Below are 17,825 nucleotides of genomic sequence, written 5' to 3' on the forward strand. Positions count from 1 at the left end.
TCTCCCGTTGGATTTGTAGGTGTTTGCAATCTTTAGATAAGCTATCTAGCTGATCTCCCGCTCCCTGAAGTAGTCTCAGCTGCTACTTCTCCGCCATCTTGACTCCTCCCTCAGATTTTGTTTTTTTGACAGAGATCACAAGTAGGCAGAGAGAGAAGGGGGAAGCAGGCTCCCTGCTGAGCAGAGAGCCCGATGCGATGCGGGGCTTGATCCCAGGACCCTGGGATCATGACCTGAGCTAAAGACAGAGGCTTAACCCACTGAGCCACCCAGGTGCCCCACTCCTGTAGCTTTTGAGAAAAAAAGGGCTTACAAATTCAGTAAGCATATCAACTTTACTGCATCTTATTTCTAAGGGGAAAAAAAATTCTCTACTTCAAACTCTTTATAAATTGGAATTAAGGAGTCCTTCCAGGTAGTTTGGAATTAAACACATGAAGGCTTATAGGCACAGGCTGGGAAGAAGAATCTAGAAAGAGTAAGGCCGCTGGAGAAACAGGAGGGGCATCAGAGATCAGGAACCAATAGATGTGTTCAGGAGGAAAGAACTTCACTGCCCGGTCTAGGTTCTTGGGCAGTTAGTCTTCAGCCAGGCCATTCGTAACTTGAAAGCTTGGCTCCCGGAAGGGCATCCTTCGCTCTTACTCTGAAACTCTATGAGCCCATGTGGCAAACTGGAGGCCCCAAGACCTTGTACTTCATCTGCACCCAGGATGGTGGTAGGCTTGGTCGTCAGAGTAGAAAACCAACTCCGCTCCTTTCTTCGCCTTCCCTTAATAATGCCATAACGAAAGATGACTTTACCACATCTGTGGAGAAACTGAAGCTACATAGTTATTCTGAGGAGACGTCCAAATGCTCCATTGTCCACAGCAATTCCTAGTTCCAGAGGTAGCGGGCTGTAAGATCTTCACTCTGCTCAGTTCAAGCCGTGACCACCAACTGGCCTCCCTCCGCCGGCGGCTCCTTCCCCAGCCTCCACAGCACCGCCACCAGAAAGACACATTTGACCAGGTCCTAGCCTTGCTTTCGAGCCATCAGTGACTCTGTACGTCGGGCACCAGCCTGAAACCTCTCAACGTCCTTGTGGCCTTGCTTCCGCTTTTCCTCCAGCCCCTCGTACTCAGGACAGTGTCCCCAAACCTATGGCACTCAGACCCCCCTGAAACTTGGACTTAACTGCTTCCCTTCCCTTCCCCAGGCAGTTAGTGGTTTCCCTTGCCCTTTCTGGACCTTTTTTTTCCATGCACCTGTCATAGCCCTTGGCCTAGTTGCAGCACAGTTGTCGTGTCTCCCTCTTTCTCCTCAGTGTGGGTACATTAACTTCTCTTTATCTTACGTGTTTGAACCTCCAAGTTGGGAGGGGGAAGGTGATATGTGTGAAAAAGCAGACTGTGTCTTTGCTCAGTAAGCTGCGGCAGCCAGCCCCAGCCAGCAGCGGGGAGCCGAGAGCAGCTCCTCCCAAGGAAGCACAGCCAGCTGGGGCCACAGGGGCTGCTGTGGCCCCAGGGGGGCCTGTGCGGCGGGAGAGGGAAGAAGTGCAGCTGAGCCCCGTGCCGGTAATCCGACATTTGTCTCTGTGACATGCCTAGTGATGCTCTTCAGCAGGACTTGTGAAGATTTAACTTGTCTCTAGGACAGAGAAGACTTTTTACACAAAGCAGCATTCATGATTTATATCACGTTTTCAACTTGGTTACAGTTTTCAAAAAGCAGACACTAAAGGAAGCTAGAAGCAAAGCATTTTACAAAAGCTGCCCCCCAGAGACTCAGTTTGTGTTCGTCTGTTTTTTACTTCTGTAGCATTTTTAGAATAAAAATCTTAAAATTAAAATAAAGCAAAATAAAATAAATAAATAATAATAAATAAATAAATAAATAAATAAAATAGAATAAAATTAAAAAATCTTAGAATAAAAACAGTTCACAAACAGCAGGGTCTGTCTTGTCACTAGGCCTGGAAATTTATTGAAAAGTGAAAACACATTTTGTTTTCATTGACTTAGGCTGTGGGAACCTCCAGCATTGATGAGATTGATGGACTGTGGAGTCCTCAAACCTGGTTTCACGGTGAAGTGATTCACTGTCACAATTTGAGAATTTTCAGTGCATTCATTCTTTTGTTTTTCCATGAGAAGCTGTCACAGTGGCAGAGAAGCTGACATGTTGACCCTGACTTGGTTCTTCCTGAGTGATGGGAGGCGAGGAAGGGCTCCCCTGGTGGCCAGCTGGGGGGGTACCTGGCAGGCAGGGTGGCCGGGAGGCAGGCCACACACAGGCATGGAACACTGCCCGATTTCTTCCCTGCCACGTGCTTGGACTTCATTTTTAGCCCCAGCCGGTCTCAGAGGACATTCATTTTTTTACTGACCAGCTCCAGAATTTTCCTCTGTCTCCTTTCTCTGTGCTATATCCATCATGCCCAAAGACCCCCAGGGGTATTTGGTAGGTTTTATGCAGGAAGGAATGATTTCTTTAGGCACTGTGTTTTGAAACTGCTTATTGAATGAAAACTTAGATCCGCTTAGAACAAATTTAGTTAAAAATGAGATGAAAAGTGACCGAGCAGCCAAGGAGAGGAAGTCATACTAATTAAAGACCTGTTTGTGTAAAATTACTTAATAGTTTAACATATCAGGAATGAAAAATTGCTGAAAGATCTCTGCTATCTGAATCAATTTTTTTTCTAGCAGATCATACAATTTAAAATTACGTAGATGAGAGAAAAAGCAGGTTGTCGTTGTTCAGTTAGGCAAATACACGAAGCTTTTTGCAAGTTCACTTTCAAAGGCTTCCCCCGTGGTGGTGGGTGGTGGTGGGTGTGGTGTGTAGGTTAACAGTCCCCCACCCCTGCCCCGTGCCCAGCCCTGCTGGTGTCTTGCTTCCTCTGGAGCACAGCAGTGGCCCTTCCCCTTTTGCGGTAAATTTCTGGCTCACTGATGAGCACATGATGAACAACTAACTTTAAAAGTGCTGAATCAAGGTGATGTTGGCTCAGGGCTGGGTTGGGGATTCTTCTTAAGAATCCCACCTAGAAGGGGGTTGGTGGTTACACATCGCTGCAGACTAAGCACGTGGTTTCTGCGCAAGACCTCTGGACTCCTTGCTGTCCTAACCCCAGAGGACGTAATATAGAATTCCCATTCCCGGGAAGAGAACAGAGGAAATTTTGGTGGGGTGGGGGGGTTAAGGTTTTATTTATTTGTTTGACAGAGAGAGGCAGCCAGAGACGGAACACAAGCAGGGGGAATGGGAGAGGGAGAAGCAGGCTTCCCGTTGAGCAGGGAGCCAGATGTAGGGCTCAATCCCATGACCCCGGGATCATGACCTGAGCTGAAGGTAGACGCTTAATGACTGAGCCACACAGGCGCCCCGAGGAAATACTTTCTACCTTGAGATTAGATGCAGAAGGTGGTTAGTAGAGGTATTAGCCTCAATTTCACCCCTGAACCCAGATTTGGAAGCATTCTGGGACCCTTCTGAGTTTTCTTTTTTTTCCCCTCTAAAAGCAATTTTTGAGGTGTTTTACCTCCTCTCAGAAAGCTGGAAGACTGATAGTCTCCTTTTTCCTTTTGACAGTGTTTTTAAAGTAGTAGTTCAAAAGAATGCTGATTAGCCTAATATGAATTTGGATTTTATTTTAGGAGTTTTCTCCTCCTGCATTTTGTCTTCTCTCTCTCAGTCTGTCTGCGTTTTAGTCACATCAGCTCTGACTGTACTCTCCCTTTATCATTCCTGTGTTACCTGCCCTCCTTTCCTTTCGAGGCTTTTTCCCACTGTTGAATCACATATTCGCTCTTTCACTCCTTTCCAGGAAGGAGTCTCCCTGGCCAGCCGTCACGTGCCAGGACAAAGATGAATGACCAGTGGAGAAACGTACTTCTGTTTTCGTGTGTGTTGTCTGTTTTAGTCCCTTGTTTGTTTTTCGTGGTGGATGTGAATTTCCGTGACCAGAACTATGTGTCACTTATCTTTGCATCTCACTTGTTAGCCTGCCTTCCAGACTGACCATAGCCCCTGTCAGCATGGGGAAGAAATGATACCTATTTCTAGCTGACCATTCTAAGATTTAATGATAGAGGGACATCTCTCCATTTCCAAATATAGCACAAGCATCGTTATTTTCATCCATCCATGCTTCGTTCTCAAAATTAGGTCCTGAGTTAATTGATAATTACCTTTGAAATTTGTGGGTTATTTGAGGCAACCAGGTGGTGGTTTATTTCTGGATTTGATTCAGTGGCCTTGAGTCGGTTTTGTTTGCTGGATTCCCTTGGTTTCCCAGGGAAGACCATTCCCATTTGAATTGGGCTATGACTCTTGCTGGGTATAAATAAAGAAGCCTTTTGGTTCTGTTTCTGCAAAACTTATACACTGAACTGGGACAAGTTTTTGTTTGGGGTAATGCTTGGGAAAAGAGGAACCTTTCATTTTATTCAGAAGTCAAAAGCAAAGACCTCCCAACCACCTGGTGATTTTTTTGTTACACCCTGCCCGTCTGGCATCATTTTCATGCCTACAGTTAAGCAAGCAGACTTCTTTCTTTATGCTCGGAACAGTGCTCCCTCTCCGCGAGGAGCAGGGCCAGAGCCCTCATGGACTTTGCGCTGTGGTCATCGTGCTCGGGGAGGGTTTCCAGGAAGCGGGAGCTGCGTAGCTCCCTGGGGGATGGAGCTCTCGGTGCCACCTCTCCTCGGCCCGTCACCTAGTTTGCTCCAGGAGTGTGTTGAAACAGCCCCAGTGCTTTCTCAGTCAGCCCCCTGCTTTTAAAAAAAAAACCCAGATTTCTTTTCTCTCCTTTCTCTGGTGTTGCTGGAGAGAGATGGGGCATCTGCTGGTTAACCTCGTTCAGGAAAATTCTCGGATGGTATGTGCTGTTCCTTGCATCGACCAGCTGCCCTCCCACTGGACTCCTGTCCTCACTGGCAGAGCACCCCCCTGCCGGCACGCCTGTCCCAGGGGACGAGACACATTAGCTCTCTGAGCCCTCCAGCTCTCCTACCTGTCCTGGGCTCCGTTCTCCACAAGGTGACTCCCACTTCCGAGCCTTTCATTTCGGCCTACTTGGCTGTGCTTTTGCCAAGGACTCCTGTGTCTGCGTCATCTGAGATGATTGACACATTTTTCCTTTCCCAATGCCACCCCCATGTATTTACCTCCAAAGACGGTGTGATGCCTGCAAACACGTTCCCATCTTTCTTCTTTAGCTTCCAGTCTGAAATAATTATAAGTTCACAGGAAGTTAGCAAGAAAGAAATGGACAAGGAGGTCTGTGCCCCTTCTCCCAGAACCCCCCCACCGTGTCATGTCTTATGTAACCACAGTTTGCGATGAAAGCCGGGAAGTGACTTTGCTCGGCCCCATAGAGCTTATGTCAGTGCCACAGGTGTGCACCCGTTGGCATGTATGAGCAGGCGTGTGATTAGCTCTGTGCACTGTTATCGTGTGTACATTCATGTGACCAGTGCCGCTTTCAACATACGGAATCCTACAGAATTGTTCCGTCACCCCCCGATACACCTCCTGCTCACACCTGACCGCAGTGGCATCTCTGAGCCCTGGCAGACACTGACCTGTTGCTCTCCGACTGGGATTTGTCATTCGGAACTGTTACATAACGGGGTCGTACTCTGGGTGACCTTTTTACTGCACAGGAATTCCCTTGAGACCCATCAATAGTTCTTTCCTCTTCATTACTGCTTAGTGTTTCATGGTACGGGTATGTCCTCGGCATTCAAGCTTTCCTTCTGTAAACAAATAATCTTTATTAAAATAATTAACAGAGTATATCAGAGTACCGTGTGCCCTGGTCTGCTGAGCGACTTGAGGCAAAGTGCTCTGGAGAGCCTCGGTTTTCCCGCCCGCAGGATGGGAATGCTAAGGTTCTTGGGCGTGCGGCTCAGCTGAGCGCAGCTGCGGGTGTGGTAGTGACCGCGGTGCCCTCTTGGAGGAGCTGCTGGGACGTGTCCCACTTTGGCCTCCTCAGGCCATCTGTAGCTTGTGGGACATGGACAGCATGAGGCCGAGTTCAGCATGAGCTGCCGAGGTGTAAGTACCCCGGTGTGGGCTGATCTTTTCCTCACTCATCTTTGTGTAAGAGAAACTTTGCGAGCTGCTCGTGGTGCCCTCGCTTTGAGAAGCACCTTGCCCTGGCCCCGGTGTTTAGGATCCGAGGTGGAAGGAAGACTTCCTAGAATGTACACTCTGTCCCTGGCCGTGCTCTGTCCCCGGCCTGGCTCGGTCCCTGGCCCCACTCTGTCAGTACTGAGTTGGCTCTTTCAGGGTCGTCCATACTGGCATGTGTTCCCTTGTAGACATCACTCAGTACTTTTGTTACCAGCCAAAGCTACAAAATAAGTGAGTGTTTTTTCACCAAATAAGTGAGAAACATTTTGTTAGACTGTGGGGAAAGAGGGATGTTATTATCCAAAGGGAAGTTCCTTCTATCCAAATAGTTTCAGGTAAAACAAGAATTTTTTCCTGTAGAATGGTTTTTTGTTGTTGTTGTTGTTTTTAAGATTTATTTATTTATTTGACAAACAGAGATCACAAGTAGGCAGAGAAGCAGGCAGAGAGAGAGGGGGAAGCAGGCTCTCTGCTGAGCAGAGAGCCCAATGCGGGGCTCGATCCCAGGACCTGGGGATCACGACCTGAGCCGAAGGCAGAGGCTTTAACCCACTGAGCCACCCAGGCGCCCTGTAGAGTAGTTTTAAACCGGTTTAAATTCATGAATTTTCTGTTTCTTAATATTGGTCCAATATTTTCAGGTAGAGAAAATTTTAATGTCAACAGAGTAATTAGGCGTTAGTGCAGAGAAAAACAGTGAATGCTAACATACCTGACATGTACTGGTCACTTCGTAGGTGATTATTAGAAGAATGAATGAATGAATGGTGCACTGTATTATCTTTATTTGTAACTCAGAATTACAGTGGGGATTGAAAATCTGTTACTGCAAAGACTCCACGTTTTACAATTTCTTGTTGAAGGGTCAGCCCTCAGTGGAGAGTTGCAAATGTCTGCTTAAGGCATTGTTTGTAGTTTGGCCTCAGTTGATATAATAGAAAGGGGAAGCACTTGAACTGAATGTCAAGCCAGTGCCGTGTGCTAGGTCTTAAAATGCCCAGCTGAAAATGGATGTATGCAGAATCTGGTTTGCTTGTTAGACTTGTAATAGGGCATTTTTAATATTCTTTTTTTGGGGGGGGTGTTTTTAATATTCTTAATTTTTATTTTGATACTTGGCTTCATAAATCAAATGGGCTAGGTCTCGGTTAACTGCGAGAAATACATCATCCATGTGCATTTCTGGCACATATTGTTCGTAACTGATTATTGTTCTTATTGAGTAAGTGGTAGAAAGGTTGATCACCAACAACATAATGAGGATTTTGTCAGGAAAGCTTAAAATCTCTAGATAAGAAAATGCTTTTTTGGTTTTGTTATTGTTTGTTTTCCTCTCTTTGAAGCCCAAAATTCAGAACCCCAAGATCAAGGAAGGGCTGGGCTTTCTGCCTGGCGCTAGTGAAGTCCGTGGACGCGAGTAGAAAGCAGACTTCATGCACTTTCACTTTGCTTTTTTTGTTCTCCTCAAGGAGGCCACTTTTCAGACTTAGAAGAAGGGGAAGATCAAAATGAGTGAAGGTTTTGTAAGAAAGGGCTTACTTCTTCTAAGTGAGTTCAAGTCTCTGTTACAAGAAAAATTAGACCCCTGGGTAGTGAGAGAACTTGATGGTTGGCTGTGTTGATCTTTAAGGAAATGTGAGGGGAGACATGCTGGGGAGATGCAGAAGGTGGGGTTCACATAGACTCAGGTGAGGTCAGCCCTAGGCAGAGTTCTAGAAAAGGCAGTTTATAAACCACCAGTAGAGAAAGAAGTGAGCAAACAAGTTATAGCACGTTAACTTTGATTTTATTCTTTACTGGGTTTGATGGAGGGCAGGCAGTGTAATTAGCCGGCATTTGATCAGACATTTGACATTTAATTTGTAGACGAAATAGGAAAGTATGGGCAGTCTGTTAGTGCAGTCACTAGAATCAGACTGCTGAATGGCTGGAAAAAAATGTCAGCTGAGGGAGTCCCTTATCACAAGACCAACCCTGTCCTTATCCTCCAGTGCCGCTCCCCAAGTGGAAGATGCCAGAAGAAAGTGCTCGATAGTAAGGTATTATGTGTCATCTCCGGTTTGTGAGTTAAGGAAGTAATTTCCAGTCCAGACCTGCGGTTGGATCAGACTTGCTAATAGTGGTGGCCATGGGAGATGGTAGATCAGACATCCTAGTTGGACCTGAGACCTAGCGGATGTGCGGGTGTCATCCCTGGTTGTCACCTTCTATAGGTGAGCAGCCTGTGAAGTTGTCCTGTCTTTGAACTGACTCCACTAATGTATTCGGAACTTCTGTGTCCCAATGTGACATCTGGAAAGATTGCTCATTGGAACTTAGGCACCCTGAAAGCTCGCCTTTGTTGTATGGAGAGCTATGTATCTTGAAAATGGGCAAAATGGCCACAAAGCAAGGGCAGACTTGGTGCAGCAGAAATAATTGTGACTACCTTAAAAGCCTTGCCAGTGAGACCATCATCATGGGGGGTTTCAGTGAGTGGCTTCAGCGAGGCTGGGGAATGATGTCTCCCCTGTATGCCTCTGTCCCCATGCAGAAAGCCTGTGAGTGGGTGGATCGGCACAGAAGGCATGCTTATCAAAGCCTAGGCCAGGGTGTGTAAAATATGTAGGATCCCAAAACATGTCAGCAGGAATAAGTCAAAATCCATCACAGCAATGTCATTCATGGGTTTTACTATGAGTCTTTTGAATCATAAACACACATCTAGACAGGTTATAGAGTAAGGGTCATGTAGGCGGGGCATAGCACTTGTTAAAACAACCACCCTACACATGTTCATGAACAGAGTGCGCAATAGTGTTGTGCCCCATGGCTGTAATGAGCAAAAGCACTGAAAAAAAATCCCGATGCGGGGTGGGGGCAGTCATCTCATTGTGCACTGCTGGTTGGATCCCATGTGGGGTCACCTTTGCTCTCCAGTCCCCACTTCACAAGGGGGGGGGGGGGGGGGCGGGGGCGTTGTTCAGAGGAGAGTGAGCTGGTGTGGAAGGAATTTCAGATCCTGCCACGCTGGGGGAGTCCAAGGACTGAAGTGTTACCCTTGGGATAGGGAGGACAGACTACGTCAGTGCTCTCTGTCGCCAGAGACTTGAAGACTGAAGGAGGAATTACACTTTGACTAACTGTAGACTTTCAGAGGGGAAAGTGGTTGCTTTCAGAATGACGTGGGGGTGAGGAGGAGCTTTTCCCAAATTTGACACGTCAGGAAGAGTGTTTTATGTTTTGGTGATGTCAGGACATAAATTAAAAAAGAAAACCCCTCATCTCAAAATCTCTTTCACCAAGTTGACTTCATGTAAATATCTGGGTCGTTGAGGTTCCTGCTCTGACCTTGGTCTCTGTGTGGGCCCTCTCTCCAGCCACAGCTCCTGTGCCTCACCTTGTCCTTGGTCTGGTGTCTGCGGCTTCCGCCCTCCAGTGCTGCAGCGCCCACGCGGCATGCCCTCTCGACTGGGGGCCGCTCTGACATGCTCCTGCTCCTCCTTCTGTCCCCTCTTACACATACTTGTGTGGCTGTTACTTCATGGCACTGACTGATTTGTGGCCCCGCCCAGTATGTCCTTCAGAGACTTCCTTTTGTCATGTCAAGGCATCTTTTCTCACCCACCCCAGCATAACGAGGTACTTCCCCAGGCCTTACTCCTCCTTGATCAGGGCACCAGACACGTGCACCATTTCAGGCTAGAGAACGTGCCGCACATGCGGGAACAGCTCCTCTCCGAACCCCGCTGCTTGGACCTGAAACCGCATCACGATTTACGTGCACACTGGGTGCGGTCTGAAGTCCCGAAACTACCTACTCCTGCTTCTGGCTCGCAGCTTCTGCTCAGGCCGCAGCTTCTGTGCTTCCCGTGCTGGCCTTTCAGCTCACCCAGCCCCACTGGCACCCAGATGATTGTCTTTGTCACAAACAAGGGTGGGGAAGCAGATAGCAGTAGGTGGTCGTTTCTGTTTTCCAAGTGCTTGGAGTGTCTGATCACTTTCACAGGCCTGTGGTCACTAACATTTGATTTTCAGATTCGGCTTTGCCAGTTAGGGAGGGCATATAGTAAAATGATCCCATTTCGTGGATGAGAAATCTGAGGTGGGAGAGTCCCCAGGATTTTCACAAGGCTACGTGCAAATAAGGGCCCACATCTGACCTGTTGGGCTCCACCTCCAGATGGAGTGGCTGGTAGGCTGCATTCAGATTTTGCATCTGAAAGAGGTTGCAACTGAACCAATCCCCAAATCTCAGGTCTCAGATCCTGCCACCTACAGAATAGGACTGAGAGCTATAGGACCAGAGGCTCAGTCCTTCCTGGGGTTCATTCCCCCAGGCCAGTGGGTTCTTCTGGGAGATCTCTCTGGCAAAGTCTCCCATCCGATTAATGAGGAAGGGGCTTTTCCAGGAGATTGCTCCCAGCAGAGTTGCCTTCTCCTCCTTTAGGCTCCACCTAGCACGGACGTGAGGGCCTGGGGGAACGTGTGCCTGGGTCAGACCAACCCAGCCCGATGGCACTGGATCCAGGACCAGGACTCTCACATATTTATCCCAGGAGTTCTCTCCCCAGAATCTCCTGTGTCTCCCTAGCTCAGCCTTCTTTGTGGATGGATCCTGGTCCATGAACCAGGTCTGTAAACAACTGCAGCCCAGTTGTGGGCTGCGTTCAAGTTCTCATCCTTGGAATGTTGCTGGTGACCACTTGGGAAAAACCTCAAGGGGGCAGCATTGCCTGACAGGCTGTGGGCCCCAGTTCTCATGCTGCTGAGAACCTGGGTGGAAAGCAGCTCCTCTCCTGCTGTCTGCAAAGATGTAGCTCTTTATTGGAAATTCACAGCATGCACAGAAGTGCAGGTTTTTTTCACGCTTAGGAGATTTACGGTAGAAATTCCACAGGTATCCTCGAGACTCTTTCTCATTCTTGTATTCAGAGGTTATTTTAGGCGTCATATACTAATGTAAAAGCTTAAAAATAGACTTTATGTGAATCACACTGGGTTATGGTACATAGCAAATCATCTCCGACGTTAGAAATGACCTTTATCGGACAATCCTTTTTTCTCCAAATCGAATATTTTCTGTAGAAATAGGGGAAAAAATTCTAAAGGGGCAAAGGATTTGGGGGCATTTTGACATTATGGATTTAAATATAACCTTGCTCCTTGTACCTCATTTACTGTTCCCTTTTCAACTGCCAGAGCCCAAGATCCATTTCTGTGGTTTCCTCCATAGCCGTGGCCCTTCCCCGCTTCCACAGTGGGCTGGGCCCCCCACACGCTCCTCCGTGGATGCGTGTCCAAGTGTCCAGGATGTTGAGGAAAGGAAGAGGTTTGACCTGCAGGTCCTCATGGCATTTCCCCTGCAACCCAAGGGAAGTGAGTTCTGTGGACTCCGGCATATTCATTCTAGCACCTTTTCCTCCTCCTATTTTTAGGTGTAAAAAGACTTAAATGTGGGATGGTGTTGAGTCTCCCAGACTTAGTGACATATTTTGTTCTTTTTTTTTTTTTTTTTAAGATTTTATTTATTTATTTGACAGAGAGAAAGATCACAAGTAGGCAGAGAGGCAGGCAGAGAGAGGAGGAAGCAGGCTCACCGCCGAGCAGAGAGCCTGATGTGGGGCTTGATGCCAGGACCCTGAGATCATGACCTGAGCCGAAGGCAGAGGCTTAACCCACTGAGCCACCCAGGCGCCCCCTTAGTGACATATTTTGAACAATAGGTAGGAACCTGGATATGTTTTGAAAAATATCTAGAGAAAGAAGACTTAAAACTTTGTGTTTTTTCTTAGATGTGTTTTTCTCACAAGAGCAGAACTCGTGCTCATGGCTCACGATTACTTGTTTCTTCACTGTGCGCGTGCCGTTCCCTTTCCTCCGGGCCGCGGCTCCCTGAGGGAGGCATTGCTGTCAGGCCCGTGCGAGATGAGGAGCCCAAGACGTGGACCAGCCCAGTAACCGGCCCAGGGCTGCGGCCTGGGGTGTCAAGTCAGGATGGGGTGTCAGGCAGTCTAGCTTCAGAGCCCACACTCTTAATTGTTACTCCAGATCACCTCTTAGAGGTCATAAACCGCTACCTCGTGGGTGCGGCAGTGGAGTGCTGTAGAAGCACTTGTGCTTGTGCCTCGGGGCAGTTCCAGTTGTGGGTTTTGATCTCCTCCTCCTCTCCTGCAGTGTAGAGGAGAAAGGCTCGTTAACATGGTTTCATAATCTAAGTTATGTATTTTAGGTCAGATTTGCTGGAGAAGAGGGATTTTGTACCCCATGCCCCATCCTGTCCCACAGGCTGGGTTGTGAGTTAGGGCTCACAGCTGAGTCTGGGGAGAGGCTGCCAAGCATCAGGCAGGGACACAGACCCCCCTTGGGTCCACGTGGCATCTAGGGCACCTGGGGCAAGAAGGGTGCTGGGCCAGGGCTCCTGGAGGGGCCCGGTCAGCTGATGAGCCGGAGAAGCCTGCCCCAGCTGTAGGAACAGGGGCAGGGAGGAGGGTTGGGCCGCCTACATGCTGTGTGTGCCCCTGGAGGGACAAGATGGGTCCTGTGCGGCACACACACCTTCTCTACCAGCTGTCTGCATTCGTGCTGTTGTGTTTAGTTGGTATCATAGTGTTTTTCTAGTGGTCTTCAATTGTGTTTCTGTTTTCTCCATAAATTTGAGAGAAGAGATACTCGTCTGTCTTGGTGTTCCGATAACCCGGCTATCACGTGTGTGGTGTAAGTCAAAACAGAGGCCCCCACCGGCTCCAGCGCTCCGTGGACCAGCTAGTTCTCTGAGAAGCCCCATACCCCCTTCTGTGATGCGGGGTCGACCTGTGGGGTGGGCTTGGTGCCCTGACGCTTTTTCTCCTCAGCGCTGCTTCTGCTGAGTGACCGTGAAAGAGAGGCGCCCTTCCTGGCAATGCATTTGCTTGTGCATTCAGCTCCCCTAAGTCTAGAGACCCAGCCGTGTGACTTGTGGCGCCTCTGTTCATTCCTCACGTGTGCACTGTGGTTCACCTGTGAGCCAGGGCCAGTTCCCAGGCAGTTGTGCTCCGGGGACCCTCCTTTCCCTGGGTTCTGTCACAGTGACGAGGTAGGAGCAGCTCCGGTGTAGCCCGTGAAGAGGGCGAAAGATGACAGTGAGATTTGGAAAGAAAGGGACTTGAAGTGTTTATTTGTTTTTAATTTTCTTTTACTCTGGAATCAGCATAATTAAGCAGGTCCACCTTCCATAGTGTTTGTCTCGGGACAGGAAAGCGAGAGAGGAGGGCTGGTAGCAGCCCCCGATGTGGCTGAGGGGGTCTTCTCTGTGGGGAGCAAGTGGGAGGCAGGTTACCAGGAAGCTGGTGAAACCATTGCAGCTGGAAAAGCCTGCCTATTGGATAATGGACCCTGGATGTTTTGGGATAAATATTTTGACTCGATAAAATGTGTTGGTAAAACTGTTACTGCTCGCTGGCACATTCTTGGTTTGTTTTAGCGAATCTTGGTTCTTGAGTTGATTGGAGTGGGTCACTATGTTTAGGGAATTAAGTCTGTTGAGAGCACCTCTGATGCGCCAGCATGCTCCCGCAGCGTCTTTCTCCCGCCCTCGGAGTGACTTGCTGAGGCCAGTGTTGGTCCCTGTTGTAGTGAGCCGAGTCTCAGAGAAAGTTGGGGATCTCTGAGGTCACAGAGGCAGTGCTGTTTTAGAGCATCTGAATCCACCATACCCCTGCTGTACAGTGTGGCCTGTAGACTTGGAAGGTTTTCCTAGGAAGTACCGGAACAGACCGGGAGGGTCCCCCTGGCCGTGATGCTGCCATCCTTCCTGGTATTTACAAAGGCACAACCATGTTCACAAGGGTTCAGAGGACAGCAAACAACAACAAACCCAAAAGAGTATGTTCTTGATAATGGATCTTTATTGAGGGTGCAGAGCATTTGTCCGTATTTATATGGTGACTCTACAATTGGTACTGTTGGTGTCGATGGACAGTATCAGTGCCCAGTGTGACGGCACCTGGAGGGTTCTTTGCCAGTAGCTCGGCCCCAGCACTTGGTTTTCCCCGTGTCCGGTGGGTGACTTCAGCACCTGGGCTGCTTTTCCTTAATCTGTAAGATCAAAGAGGTGAACGAGCCTACCTCTAAAACCCCTTTAAATCAAAATTCTGGAATAAGTTTGGTCACTTATACACAAAAATGTGTGGATAGTGAAAAGTTAACAGATGTTTTATTTAACATTTTTAGTAAAATGAACTCCTCGGGTCGCAGGTAGCTTGACTGAAAAATAAGTCCTTTGCTATCACTTCCCTTATTTTTAAATTGACCTGCCATATTTAAAATACTGACATAACTAAATCTACCTTTTTTAAAGAAGATTTTTTTTTTAAAGATTTTATTTATTTGTCAGAGAGAGAGAGAGAGAGAGAGCAAGCACAGGCAGACAGAATGGCAGGCAGAGGCAGAGGGAGAAGCAGGCTCCCTGATGAGCAAGGAGCCCAGTGTGGGACTCGATCCGAGGATGCCGGGATCATGACCTGAGCTGAAGGCAGCTGCTTAACCAACTGAGCCACCCAGGCGTCCCAAAGAAGATTTTTTTTTTAAAGATTTTATTTATCTATTTGACAGAGAGAGTGAGAGATCACAAGTAGGCAGAGAGTCAGGCAGAGAGAGAGGGGGAAGCAGGCTCCCCGCTGAGCAGAGAGCCCGATGCGGGGGCTCGATCCCAGGACCCTGAGATCATGACCTGAGCCAAAGGCAGAGGCTTTAACCCACTGAGCCACCCAGGTGCCCTCTAAATCTACCTTTAACAACAAAAGAATTCTTAGAAGGTTAGCTAGGGTTTGCCATCGTTAGCAAATAGGAAATTGCTCATTAAAACCATAAGGAGATGGCATTCTCTAGAACAACTGAAATTAAAGACTGACCTTCTCAGATATTGGTGAGGATGCAGAGGCATTGGAACTTTCAAAGGCTGTTGTCAGAAATGTGCCATGGTACGGGCATGTGGGAAGTTCGGCAGTTTGTTAAAAATTTAAACATACACCTGTCATACGATGTAGCCACTCTACACCTATTTATTTACTGTTAAAAAAGGGAAAACATAGGTTATACAGAGACTGGGCACAGATATTCAAAGGAATTATATTTGTAATGGCCAAAAATGGAAACAACTCCGATGTCCTTACCAGGTGAGCAGCTACATTGTGCCACACAGAGAGACTGGGACACTGTCCCACAGTAAGAAAGGTGTGGGCTGTTGATACACACCGTACTATGGGCGAATGTCAACAGCTGTTGAAGGAAAGAAACCAGACCAAAAATAGAGGTCCTAGGGTATGATTGCATTTATATACTTTTTAAGAAAATGCAAGCTAATCTATAGTGAGAGCAGAAGGGTGATTGTCCGGCGGGGTGGTGCAGAGGAAGACACAGGATTAGAGGGTGCAGGAAGACTTTTGGGGCGATGGAGCTGTTCGCTGTGGACAGCGGGGGTATTTTCGTGGGTGCGTCCATGTTTCAAAACTTTGCAAATTATATCCTGGAAATTCCTGCATTTTCTTGAGTGTCATTTCTATACCTCAGGAAAGCAGTTTTCAAAAGAAGATGAACTCAGAAACAAAAGACCCCACACAGCATGTATTTTGGCAAGCACGGTGTTGTCGTTTGGGCCACCAAGGCTGGTCAGCGTCAGGGTTGGACGCGCGGTCTGTAAGGGACACGTGGAAGATGCGGGGAAGGGGGTGAATCTTACATCCCTGAGGAAGCAGGAAGCCGTTTCTCTTCCAAGCCACCAGGGCCTGCTCGGTGCAGCCGGCCATCTTTCCCAGTTTGCCCAGTGGCTCCCCCAGAGGTGGAGGGAGGCAGCGGGCTTATGGGAACTGGGTGAAGCGCTCGGCTCCAGCCGTACCTGAGCTCCTTCTTGGTTCTTGCCACTGCCCTTCCAAGTTGTCTTTGCCCCTCCGCGCCCCCAGACACATCCTGAGTGCTCGTACCAGGGAGGTCTGAGGTGTTTACGAGAGGCACACTCCTTCCCCAAAAGGATCGCGCTGTGGCCGGGTTGGCCATGGCCTGAGGCGACGTTACTGAGTGGGGCCACCTCGCAGTCTCCACCAGGCCTGGTGGTGAATTTATTCCGCATGCTTCACGCTGCCTCCTTCTCTGAGCCCTGTAAAGTGGCCCCTTCTGAGCAGTGGTTTAATAATTAATAATGGGTTGTAGTGCCCCTGCGAAGAATAAAATAAAACCGTCCATCTGCTAAGCGAGAATCAGAGGATGTGTAAAGGAATGTGTTATGCTTAGCAGATGTTTCGGTTGGTGGAGGGGGTCTTTTCTTCCTTCTCTTACGCTGGGATTGAGCCTAAGAAGAATCGGAAAGAGTGACTTCCCTTCCCTTTCCTCTTCTCTTTTGTGACAGTCCCCTCGGGCTCTCTGCCTGTTTATTTTCACCAGGCGGTGGTTGCAAACTGCCCAGTGTGCTTGGCTGCCTGGGCCCGCTCCGGGTGCTCCCCCCACCCCCCCGGGAGCAGGCTGCTACCCGCTCCCTCAGCCCCATCGCTTGGTGTCCGCGCCAGGCCTCCGGGGGCAGGGGGCGCAGCCGGGGCGGGGGCTGCGGCCCGGCCTCACCGCGCTCTGCCCTCCCGCAGCTGTGGACATGGCTGGAGGAGCTGCAGAAGGAGCTGCTGGATGATGTGTATGCCGAGTCGGTGGAGGCCGTGCAGGACCTCATCAAGCGCTTCGGCCAGCAGCAGCAGACGACCCTGCAAGTGACCGTCAACGTGATCAAGGAAGGGGAGGACCTCATCCAGCAGCTGAGGTGGGCCGCCTTGTCCCTGTCCTCCCGCCGGGCGCGGGCGCTTTGAAATCGGGCCAGTGATTTCCCCTTCCCTGAACAATGAGCTGTGACCCCCCGCCCGGCGAGGTGGAGAGCAGACGCTACCTCTGCACGCAGAGGAGAGTAACGTCCCTTTCTTTCTCTTCTCTGCTTTTCTCTCCCACCGTCTTTCTGACTCGAGGGTTTCTCTCATGGCAGCAGACTAAGAAGCTTTCCCAGAGCTCTGCTTTTAGTAATATTTTCTCTTCACACTTACCTAATGATTATTGAAATTTCTTCACAGACCAGATTGATTTAAACCTCCGAGGACTGTGTCCCCCATTCGTCCCTAGAGGATAATGGGGGTCCTTGTCCTCAGAGTTGAGGCTCAGGGAGGCCAGGACTTCGGGGAGGGGCGGACCTGTCCTGAGGTGCTCCTCCGAGCGGGAAGTGGGCCCGGAAGCAGATTCGTGTTAGTGAGTCACTCAGGACGGTGAATCTCAACTGAAAACTTCACGGGATGCTCACTTTGCCAATAGCCAGGCGACAGTGACTTGTTTGGGGCTGAATTGATTGCATTAGAGTTTAACCCCTTGTTGCCGCGCCGACCCCACCACGTGCAGCAGACAGGGGGCGTCTATTCTGTTCTCTCTGCTTAAGGAGAAGAGCAGCAACAGTGGAGCCCCCCTGAAGTTACTTTCCGCCCTAGACTTCCTTTGAGAGCGGCGGAGGGGGTCCTCCGTGTGGCCTCCGACCTGGCAGCTTGCTTGTGGGAGGAAGCCCGGCCTTGTGTGGCGGGAGGGGCTGCCGATTCCATTTTTGGAGGCCAGCGGCCCGCTTCCTGCCAGCCTTCTTCCCCCTGAGGTCTGCGCGGCCGGCCGGATCTGGCGTCTGACAATGGGAGACTTTCTCATGCCTGTCCCGGCCCCTTCTGCCCTTCCGC

The 17,825-nt window shown here is 49.2% G+C and overlaps 1 protein-coding gene across 3 annotated transcripts in view; it reads left to right on the forward strand.

Moving 5' to 3' along the window:
* LOC111153393 (trio Rho guanine nucleotide exchange factor) overlaps positions 1-17,825 on the forward strand; it is a 355,850-nt gene that overhangs the window by 201,500 nt on the left and 136,525 nt on the right. For all 3 annotated transcript variants that reach the window (XM_022512390.1, XM_022512391.1, XM_022512392.1), the window contains one exon: positions 16,716-16,885. In XM_022512390.1, coding sequence (XP_022368098.1) covers positions 16,716-16,885 — 170 coding nt within the window. The remainder of the gene's footprint in view (positions 1-16,715; positions 16,886-17,825) is intronic.

Source organism: Enhydra lutris, unplaced genomic scaffold (genome assembly GCF_002288905.1).
Source record: "Enhydra lutris kenyoni isolate GAN:26980312 unplaced genomic scaffold, ASM228890v2 scaffoldscaffold32, whole genome shotgun sequence".
Classification (NCBI taxonomy): Eukaryota; Metazoa; Chordata; class Mammalia; order Carnivora; family Mustelidae; genus Enhydra; species Enhydra lutris.